The sequence below is a fragment of the Carassius gibelio genome, chromosome B24 (genome assembly GCF_023724105.1).
Source record: "Carassius gibelio isolate Cgi1373 ecotype wild population from Czech Republic chromosome B24, carGib1.2-hapl.c, whole genome shotgun sequence".
NCBI lineage: Eukaryota > Metazoa > Chordata > Actinopteri > Cypriniformes > Cyprinidae > Carassius > Carassius gibelio.
Window position 1 is genome coordinate 12289059 of NC_068419.1, and position 10458 is coordinate 12299516.

At 35.5% G+C, this 10458-nt stretch overlaps 3 protein-coding genes across 3 annotated transcripts; all 3 read left to right on the forward strand.

Annotated features, from left to right (window-relative positions):
• Window positions 1–29: 29 nt before the first annotated feature.
• Window positions 30–2641, forward strand: msrb2 (methionine sulfoxide reductase B2). Its single transcript, XM_052595790.1, has 5 exons — window positions 30–449; window positions 1212–1309; window positions 1442–1518; window positions 1699–1846; window positions 2010–2641. Exons 1-5 carry the CDS (start codon window positions 323–325, stop codon window positions 2112–2114), a joined length of 555 nt encoding a protein of 184 aa, XP_052451750.1. The 5' UTR covers window positions 30–322; the 3' UTR covers window positions 2115–2641.
• A 77-nt stretch (window positions 2642–2718) lies between these two features.
• Window positions 2719–7634, forward strand: c8g (complement component 8, gamma polypeptide). Its single transcript, XM_052595789.1, has 7 exons — window positions 2719–3000; window positions 3224–3360; window positions 4395–4465; window positions 6492–6599; window positions 6699–6800; window positions 6887–6916; window positions 7541–7634. Exons 1-7 carry the CDS (start codon window positions 2830–2832, stop codon window positions 7549–7551), a joined length of 630 nt encoding a protein of 209 aa, XP_052451749.1. The 5' UTR covers window positions 2719–2829; the 3' UTR covers window positions 7552–7634.
• Window positions 7635–8797: 1163 nt separating this feature from the next.
• Window positions 8798–10370, forward strand: LOC128013389 (lipocalin). Its single transcript, XM_052596345.1, has 6 exons — window positions 8798–8966; window positions 9291–9430; window positions 9522–9601; window positions 9676–9789; window positions 9879–9980; window positions 10061–10370. Exons 1-6 carry the CDS (start codon window positions 8871–8873, stop codon window positions 10078–10080), a joined length of 552 nt encoding a protein of 183 aa, XP_052452305.1. The 5' UTR covers window positions 8798–8870; the 3' UTR covers window positions 10081–10370.
• Window positions 10371–10458: the final 88 nt, after the last annotated feature.

The following is a 10458-nucleotide window of genomic DNA, read 5'->3' on the forward strand; positions in this document are numbered from 1 at the left end:
CCATAGGAAGGTCAAAGTCTGCGATGAAATATGATAAGAGCGAAAACATTCCGATAAGACCGAAAACAAGGAACCCAAAAATCACGTTTTAATAAACTTCGACGTGCATGATGCGGTTAGTCCATTGAGGAGATTTGCAAACTTTGCTCAGTTTCAGCCAGTCGACCGTGACCCATAAAGCCTGAATTGTGACAGGTTTCCGCTGCTCGAGTTGTGAGGGGGGGAATGCAGACCACTGAGCTCAATTCAGCTTCTTTTCAGTCTTTTGGGGTAGCTTATGTGAACTAATAGTAGAGAAAGTCAGGCCACTGGATGAAACCATATGTCAAGAAAAATGTCGCGTTTTCTAGTTCGCTTCTCCTCTATCGTTTCCAACGGAGCGACTGTCAAATCAATTTTACCTCAGAAGAGGATATTCGTAGGGATTCGGCTGGTGTCTACATCAACAGGTAGGGATTTTTATCCTCGATCTATATTGTGTTTACAAACGAAATACCTCAGGATTTTCATTCTATTTCAATTATTGTATTTTGTGCTATTTATTCATATTTTTTTTTGCAATTCCATTGCGTTATCTAGTAAGTCGGTGCAAAGTGCAGTAATTCTAGTCATGTAGCTCAGAACATGCATGCGTGACCTGATTACTCAAACACAGTGTTGACTTTTGAGAAAGGCCTGCAAGTATTTCTGTGATGCATTTTCAAATAAATAGGCCTATGTAAAAAAATAAATAAAATAAAAATAAAACAACACTGACGCAGGATATTACTCAAAATCAAAAAGAAATGCCCTATATAATTTTTAGATATGACAGTAATTTGAAGTAATTAGATAGTATAAGTGATTTATTCGATTTTTTTACCTAATACCACAAAATATATACCACAAAATATATCAGAAATCTCATCTAATTCATGTTGTGTTGTTGTTTTCTCAAAAGAAAGGATTCTACTGCCTAGAGAATGATGTCATTAAAAACTTAACTGTTATTTTAGAACACAAATATGATAGAATGTAAAATTTCTACTAGCTAAAAGAATATTCTCAAGACATTTTTGTTTGAAACATTTTCATTAGAGAAAGGTTATAAGGAAGAAAAACGTGGATTTTTATTTGTAACAATTCTTTACAAATTGTAAGATTCATATTATCCATTATTAAGACATATGTGTTGGAACAAATATGTATTGCTTTTATGGCTGTTAATACAGGTTTGCAGTCATTGACACGTTATGACCAGTCCACAGATTGGCAGAGGAAACTGACTCCAGAACAGTATGTTGTTACGAGAGAAAAAGGCACAGAGGTGGTAAGTTAAAAAAGCAATAATAATGTTTAAATAGCTCATTTGGTAGCTTAAATAATATAGCTCACACTATTTACTTTAATATATCTTTGAGAAAAAAATATATATGCAAGTACAGACTTTTTTATTTTATAGCCATTCAGCGGTATCTACCTGAATCACAATGAGGTGGGCATGTACCACTGTGTTTGCTGTGACTCCCCTCTTTTTAGGTAAGAATTTTAAAAAACCTAAATCAAAATACAATTCAAATTGTGTCATTCTCTTCAAAGACTTGTTGACACTTTTACATTTTTAAATTGTTATGAAGAGTAACATGATTAAATTGAATATTAAATCTATTAAATATAAACAATCCATTATAAATACAGTTTTGCCTTTGCCTCCGACAGCTCAGAAGCGAAATATGATTCAGGAACTGGTTGGCCGTCCTTCTGTGAGGCTCACGGGACATGGGAGAAAGACGAGAGTCACGCCAACATTGTCCGTCGCCCTGACAACTCACTTGGTTGCACAGGAACAGAGGTTATCTGCAAACATGTGAGTGCAGGACAATGATGTCAGCTGGTTTAATAACTGTGTTGGCTTTTTCGGAAACCCTACATTGTGCTCTTTGCTAACATACAATCTAAATAGTAAAATTTCCACTCCTTTTTTTTTCAGGTTGCCAGATACCATTATAACATGTCATTTTATTTTATAGTGTGATGCCCATCTTGGACACGTCTTTGATGATGGTCCAGATCCGACTGGCCAGCGATTCTGCATCAACAGCGTTGCTCTTAACTTTAAGCCCAGAGAGAAATAATGTAGAGACATCCAGCAAAAAAAAAAAAAAAAATCTGCATTTACAGTTATTCCATGCAAATAAAGAAAACAAATAGCATTTGAATAACACATGTCCATGGTGTATGCTATGAGTTACAGTTTACAATGTTTTTGGTGGAAAAAATTTTTTTGGAGGTTGTGTTTTAGGAATAGTGCACTTTTAGTTTTAGCAGCAACGGCAGTTTGGATTTCTCATAGAACCTTTCTATGAATAGTTCTTAAAATATATCTTTTTTTCCTAGTGTAAAGAGCGTTTTAAAATTCTAAAGAACTTTTTCCACTGTAGAGAACCTATTGGAAGGGATGTTAAAGGATCTTATTGGAACCAGATGGCAATAAAAAGAGTGTGGTCAATTAAAAGTTCCTGTGCACTGTAATGTTGCATTATGATATCTTGTATTATTATAATACATTAAAATCGGATAATGCACACACACTTTATAGCAAACAAAAAACAATTACTGTAAATGACATATCAGGTTGTATTAAAGTGAACACTGTCAGAAATGTGTGTTTGTGTGGGTTTGTCGATGAGTTAATGATAAACCTGAGTAGAGGGTCATCATCCTAAACTGTATTTGGCAACACTGGACAGCTGACTGGCTCTTACTGGCAAACTTCTAACAGAGCTGTTTGGGAAGACTGGGGTGTAAAGCGTTTAAGTAAAGCAACAAAGTTAAAAACCCACCGATTTCATGATTCGCTTCTGGCTGCGATTGTTCTTTGTGCTCGCGTGGCTCGGTTTCTGGGAGCATGCCGTGGCACGAAAAACACGCTTTAGACCAACACCACCGAAGCCAAAGAAATCCGAGGCAGAGAAGGTTATTGAAAAACTAGCTCCAGCTCAGAACATCAACATTGATCAGGTATATTTCAACATCCTTCATGTCACAGCAATCAAGTGAAATCGTTTTGGAACACTGAATAAAAAAGACGCATCATTTTATAGGCTAAAAGTGAATTTGTTTTATTCATATTGATAGGCCATTCATCTTGCCCAATGTTGTTTCGAAAGAAGGCAGATATGTCTCTTCATAAATGCACGCACAGTTTATGATTTAACACTGATTAAAACCCCATTCTCTGTAGATGAGTGGGAAGTGGTACCTTCTTACTGTGGCATCACGGTGTCAGAATCTTCTGGAGAGTGGCTTCAAGGTGGAGAGCACGACTGCCACTTGGACTGTCACTGGTGAAAAGGTGTCAGTGAGCACTGTGAGGAAACTGTGAGTCCTGTTTCAGCCACAAGGAGGAGCATTTTACTCACTTGCCAGCTGATTCGATGTATCCAAATACCTTAATTACTAAAATAAATAAAAAATCACAGATATCACCATATTATATTAGGTATATTATATTAGGTTATTGATTACAAAACTGCAAACACTTTTTTTGTATTACAGTTTTACTGGTACCTTATGTTTACATATGCAAATGAGGTATTATCTAATTAAATATGCACTAAATTGCATGCAAAAATCTGAACATTGGATAAACATTCGGACATCTCTTTTTATCGCTCTTTAAATCTGAAAGTCTGTCAACAGCCAGAAAAAAAAAAATCAAAAACAAATGTTCACCATTTTTTAGGAATGAAATGTTGTTTAAAATCAAACAAAACTCCCCTGTAAAAAACTTCAGATTAAAGATAGGAATAAACCTGTAATGTTTGGTGTAAGTGCTACTGAAGTGGAGAAGGCCTCAGTTTAGTAGAAAAATACTTAGAAAAAAAGATATGAACTGTAATTGAAATCTACAGATACAAACAGATAAAGTGCAATAAAAGAAGTGTAGTTTGGATGTTTTCTTAATTCCACTATTCTGAGAAGAGGAAAAAAAACACTCTATGAAAACTACAAAAGCCCAAAATCTACATGGAAAAAAATATTTGCTCTAACAAGATTAAGATCTTTTTTGAGGCATTACAAGTTCGTTAGGCATTAAAATGCTTCTATACTAATAAATCAAGCATTCCAAAACAGTATTTTGAGAATCTTTAAGAAATATGATGATAGTATCATATCGTGAGTGTTAGCCTACTAAATTGCACCATGATTTCTTATGCAACTTTAAGAAAGTCCCCTTTGGCAACTTGTCTAGACTTTCATATAATTACAGCTGATGTAAGCAAACAGTGGATGGTCAAGATACAGCTTGCTTTGTCAAAATAATTTTAACATGGACATTTTACCTTATATTTAAATCACTAAGAATTGTAAATTATATATATATTTTTCACTGTGCTTTTTTCCCATGTTAGCAATTTCGAATGTTGGGAAATCAAGCAGAACTACATGAGAACAAAGACCCCTGGCCAACTGTTTCTCAAAGGTAGGTATCTGGTGCGGACTGAACTGCACTGACCAACAGACAAGGGTTCAAAGTCATTCATACCATTATCTAAATTGATGGCTCTCCTTTGTTGTGAAATGCTCCCTGACCTGGAGTGACAATTGGTATGCAATAGCTGAAATAGATTTCATTATCTTCACAAGTCATTTTAAAGACTTAAAAAAAAAAAATTATATTAATTATACCATGGCCTGTCTGAATAGTCGGTTCTGATTGGCTGGCAGATATGCATTAAAACTGTTTAATGCACAAGTAGTTCCAAGTGAGTTTAATCACTGTTCTGCATTAATGCACTGCTTTAATTGATGCACACAAACCCACACACACACAGACTGCACTGAACACAGAGAAATTGGTTGTCAAAGGTGCCCTGCGACTTTTATTAATAAAAAAAGCTTATACAATAGATCGCTACATTATATTCCTGGTAAAATCTTTGTTTTTGAAGTAACTAAACACAGCTTAATTTTTTGTGAAAAGACTCAGCTCTCATTCTCTCACTCTGTCTTGATCAATTAATTAATTCAAATAACTGCTATGATTCACTCCAATAAATGTGATCATACCACACTATTTCATCTCTGTGTCTCTGTTGAAACAGACAGAATGCTAGCGTTAACAGTTCATAACTGTTATTTTTACCCTTCTGGTAAAATATTGCTCTCCAAACATCATTAAGAGCTTTAATTTGTCACCGCTGGCAAATTACCATGGTATAAGTGGAATAATGCATGGCTGCTTTGTGTCGAGTGGTTCTAAGCCTCCACATTGTGCATTAAAATCTTTTAACGCACAGCTGCCACTTAACATACTAACTATAGAGCTCAGGGTTTGGTTCAATGTTAGATAATTATGCAAACATTTTAATGCCAAGTTCTTTCATGAAACTCAAGAATGGCAAGCTGATGGGTCGTTAATGGAAACTGAAGATATTCACAGCATTAAACTACTTGGCACAAAATGTCTGGTTCATGTTGTTTCGTATGAGTTGGCTGCTTTACATTTAAATCACAGGTAAGCCTTCACTAGAGCACTTCCCAGCTCACTTTCAGAGTTCCTCCACCTTCCCCAGCTCCACCTGTATAGATCTGCTATGGGTTATTATATATGCAAAGATATAATGTGCGTAGGTTATACTGTTATATAATGTTTACTTCCATGCACTTCTGCAAAGTTCACTTAATTTATCAGGATTTAGTTTCAATTTTAGTCCAGCTCAGCGATGAATCTGACTCCAATTTTAAGTGATCATTCATTTTAGACTGTATTTCTAATTAAAACTGCATCACAAATATCGGTTATTTATTAATTTAGATATTTGATTAATCTGGACATCCCATTCTTTCAGTTATTTGTTCATTATGGACCCAGTGTCACTTATGGCCTTGTGTGGCCAGCACAGGTCTCTCGATCACAAACTCACTTGAGTTTAGTCATAGGATTCAGAATGAGCTAATATCTTTAAGACGGTTGCCACTTGCTCACTCAAACAAAAAGTATATTTTCCTTAGTCATGCAGCTGCAACCTGCTAAGTCAATCATAGACAGAAATCAAAAGGTCACAGATTTTTGGTAATACCAGAATTCACTTAATCTACTAGTCCTAATGATTTCAGAGGAGTTCAGAATAAATCAAATATAACATGACTCTTATGCCCAAGACCAAATGCATTAACATTGTCCATTACCATGCTAAAATCTTCGGAATAGAACTGCTATTACTAAAGTGCATGTAACATTTATTTGAAGGACACTAAAATAAGGGGTTTCTGTGGACAAATGCATTAGATCCAGCATGTATTTTATCACTTTAGACACACTTAGAGTATGTATGTTATTCCATTTACAACATGTTTGCAAATTATGCTATAATGCTAATGATGCTTTATAGATAACATTTTTTATTTTCATAGCCATCCGGTTCACTCGGGTATCAAAAGAGAGTTCCACTAAGTATATATTTGTTGATTGATTGGCGTTCAATGATGTCAAATTCTTTATGCAGGTAAGAGACCTGCTGAGAATGTGGACATAATGGTGCTTGAGACAGACTACAGCTCCTATGCTACGGTGGTTTTTAAAAGAGCAGGGAAAATAACTATGAAACTGTATGGTAGGTGTTCTAGCCTCTATTTTAAACTTCTCAAACCCATTCTTAAGTGTCAGAATAAAAAGTGTACTGTTTTAATCCAAAATGTATTTCGTTTGAAAGGACGTTCCAGTGAAGTGCCTGATAAAATAGTGGATAAATTTGAGGATCGTGCAAAGACATTTAATTTGGGATTGGACGTCATTTTCCAGTATCCTGACTATGGTGAGACAATGCACAAATTATAATTAAACACTAAAAAAAAAAAACAAAAAAAAAAAAAAAAGAATTAACTCGAGACTCTTTTCCAGGGTTCTGCGAGACCACTGAAAAGGTCCTGGGTAAGAGCTAGTCACATTTGTTTGTTTTAACATTGACTTAATGTTTAATTAACTGTCTTTAGAGAAAGACACGTATATTGTTAAGTAATTTAATAGCATTCTAAGCATCGCACAGCTGATTCTAATGTCATATTGGCGCACGAGTCGTTATTTTGTAATAACGATTCGCAGAGCGTATAATTAATACTCGACACAGTAGCTAATGGAAATCACTGACACAACATAAAAAAGTATTCGATGTTCAATGATGTTTAACTGATTAATTATTTCACTACGTGCAATAACACGTCAAATCCAGCTAGGAGTTCTACGAACCGATTCATGTGAATCATTTAAACGAACCGATTCGCTAAAAGTATTGCTCTGTGGCGTTGCTCGGTGTTAGGCAACATTTAGCTACCGATTGGCTGAAAGAGTTTTTTTCATCTTACAAAAAGAGCCAATCCGGCCATTTGTTTATCTCTTGCTTTTGTTAGAATCACGTTTTCTGTTTGAAAGGCATGTGTTGCTAAACTTGCATAAGCTTAAATAAGGTTTTGTAACACAATGAAACTGTATACATTTGTATAATCTCTATTTTTGCCTTACAAACTAACACAACACAATCATTGCTTTGTCCACCAGATCTAACCTAAGACTGACTGGCCAGCATCTTGTGAGCACTTTGAGAAAGTGTTGTGCTAAGAATTGCACCAATAAAGCTATTTTATAATTTTAAGATTGTGTGTGTTTTAAAATGAGTTTTTTTTTTTTTTTACCATGAACTATAGCATTCAGTATAGTCTAATAGAAACCAGTAGATACTGAGTAAAGTGCATCCCCCCAATCTTTATTTGGGTTGCATCCTTGCTAATTAGTAACAGAACTGGTGATTTTATATATAACAAAAATGTAGGCAAAAATGTAGGCTTATAAAACAAGGCAAAGGCATCTTGATGAAGTTAGTGTGGTTTGTGATATAACTCTCAAAACAAGACTCTGCCTGCCCACCCTTTCAGAGTTACACAACACAAGGGGTAAACATGTTACATCTCCAACATTCCAAAAAATATCCAAAGGTAATCATTTTCTTATGAAAAAACATCTAACACAGAAATGAACTAGTTTGAACTCAACTAGTTCATGAACTCAAATTTGCTTTAAGCTGCACAAGAGCTTCATTAGGCAATAAAATGCATTTTGATATTTTGCATTAGCCTACATTTGATTAAACATGATTCTTTAGTCTATTGGACCTAACATCATCTCCAATCTACACTACCTATCAGAAGTTTGGGGTCAGTAAGATTATATATATATATATATATATATATATATATATATATATATATATACACACACACACACACACTTTTATTCAACAAGCTTGCTTTAAATTGATCAAAAGTGACAGTACAGACATTGATAATGCTACAAAACATTTCTGTTTCGAATGAATGCTGTTCTTTTGAACTTTCTATTCAGAGAGGACTCCTGAAAAATGGTTTAAACTAGAGTTAAACTCTGATAATAATAACAGCAAATCTGAGGGATCATGTAACACTGAAGACTGGAGAAGATTCAGCTTTACCATCACAAGAATAAATGACATGTGAAAGTATAAAAAACTGCTGTTTTGAATCATATTTCACAGTATTTACTGTATATTGGTCAAATAATTGCATCATGGATGAGCAATAAGAAACATGTATTGCATGAAAGCCAAAAAAGGGACATTAGTATATATATAAAAAGCTTCAAACACCCACATATACCTGGAAAAATCCACACGTGCATGTTGCAAGTTGTGTAACAACTATGCTGTGTCTTCAGAGGAGGGAGGGACTCAAGGAAGGAGGGTTTGGGAGGGGGGCTCAAATCTGAGGATAAAAAAGGGGCTGCCTTCCGTGTCCTCTACACAGCCAACTTTGTCTTCTGAACTACATACGGAGAGAGAACCTACACTTCCACAGCCATGATGACTGGTGTTCTGAAGATGCTGTGCGTTCTGCTCTGTGCAGTGTTCACTTCTGCTGATGTCATGCCCATGACTGACTTCAACCTGGAAAAGGTAGAAACTAAAATATACAGGCATTTACCATGCAGTTTTACTGTAAAATACTAAAGCATCTGCATGTTATCAGTGAATGTTAGGGATATTCTCAGGGTTAGATTTTCTCTTTAATGCTATTAATGGTAAAATGAAGAACCTTCCAGTGGAATCTTTCCATTCTTCATAGTGGAAAAAAGTTACAATGTTCTTAGCAGCAAGAAAATGGTTCTTTTAAGTGAAGGCTCTTCAGGAAACCACTTTTTTTTCTTGGCGTCACTGTAAAAACATTTTGAAATCATTATTTTTAAGAATGTTTGTCTAAAATAGTTATATTCTTTGCAGATGGGAGGAAAGTGGTATCTCATTGGCTTTGCTACAAATGCGAAATGGTTTGTCAGTCACAAGGCTGACATGAAGATGGGAACTGCCATGATGGTGCCTACCGAGGGCGGAGACCTTGATCTCACTTGCACTAACCTGAAGTAAGCTCAACCTAGGGATTGTTTAAAGAGTTTTGATAAATGTTCTCATAATTACTGAAGAATAACTTTGATTGCTTCATTTGTTTCTCAGACGTGATGGTTCCTGCTGGAGAATGACACACCTCGCCAAGAAAACCGAGACGCCAGGACGTTTCGTCTTCCACAGCCAGCGTAAGTCTACTAATGCTCTACTAACAGTCAGACTGTTGTTCCTTTGGCCTAAATGTGCTCAATTTTTTTTTCAGGTTGGGGAAATGACAATGACATGCGTGTGGTTGAAGCCAAATTCGACGAGTACGCTCTCGTGCACATGATCAAGACCAAGGGAGGCGTTTCTGAGGTTCTCAACAAACTCTTGAGTAAGAGCTCCATTTGTCTAAAAGACACAATTTAGCTGTAAAGTTTTAATGACTAAATGCTAAACTGACTCTGAATGTGTCATTAACAGGTCGTACCACCGAAATTTCTGACGACTTGAAGGAGAAGTTCAGGCAGTTCTCTCTGGACACTGGCGTCCTTGAGGAAAACATTGCCATACTGCCACCAAATGGTACATTTTAAGATTTTAATCAAATGGCAAATGTCTCGTATTATGAAATGTTTGCTAACTTTATACCTACTATTCTACAGGAGAGTGCTCAGCTGCCTAAGGATCTCATCCAAAACAACCAAAAAAAGACACAAGACATCTCCTGCTGGTCCGATCACTTCACCTAAAAACAGATGTGAATTTGCTGGCCTTCTGTCTGCTTGGTTTTCACCTCTTTCTTAGTGTATAGAAGCATAAGTTTTTCTTTTTAAACATTAGGTTGTGCTAACAATGACAATCCAATTTACAACTACAGAGCATATCTAAAGATCCTCCCAATCCTCTTTCATTTTTGTCTCTGGTGCTTTTGTTTACTGCTCTTAGATTAAAATTGGTTTACAAATGACAAAATTTGGTGTGATTATTCAGATTAACCATTTGCATTTCATCATCAAAAAATATAATAAACTGAAAAACATTTTGGACACAAAATACTGTT

Bases quoted from the DNA above. Each gene is read 5' to 3' on its own strand.
- msrb2 (XM_052595790.1), top strand. From the start codon at position 323: ATGTCAAGAAAAATGTCGCGTTTTCTAGTTCGCTTCTCCTCTATCGTT. The intron at 450-1,211 runs GTAGGGATTTTT...CTGTTAATACAG, and splicing joins GCTGGTGTCTACATCAACAG to GTTTGCAGTCATTGACACGT. The intron at 1,847-2,009 runs GTGAGTGCAGGA...TTTATTTTATAG, and splicing joins CAGAGGTTATCTGCAAACAT to TGTGATGCCCATCTTGGACA.
- c8g (XM_052595789.1), top strand. From the start codon at position 2,830: ATGATTCGCTTCTGGCTGCGATTGTTCTTTGTGCTCGCGTGGCTCGGT. The intron at 3,361-4,394 runs GTGAGTCCTGTT...TTCCCATGTTAG, and splicing joins GTGAGCACTGTGAGGAAACT to CAATTTCGAATGTTGGGAAA. The intron at 4,466-6,491 runs GTAGGTATCTGG...TTCTTTATGCAG, and splicing joins TGGCCAACTGTTTCTCAAAG to GTAAGAGACCTGCTGAGAAT.
- LOC128013389 (XM_052596345.1), top strand. From the start codon at position 8,871: ATGATGACTGGTGTTCTGAAGATGCTGTGCGTTCTGCTCTGTGCAGTG. The intron at 8,967-9,290 runs GTAGAAACTAAA...TATTCTTTGCAG, and splicing joins CTGACTTCAACCTGGAAAAG to ATGGGAGGAAAGTGGTATCT. The intron at 9,790-9,878 runs GTAAGAGCTCCA...TGTCATTAACAG, and splicing joins GGTTCTCAACAAACTCTTGA to GTCGTACCACCGAAATTTCT.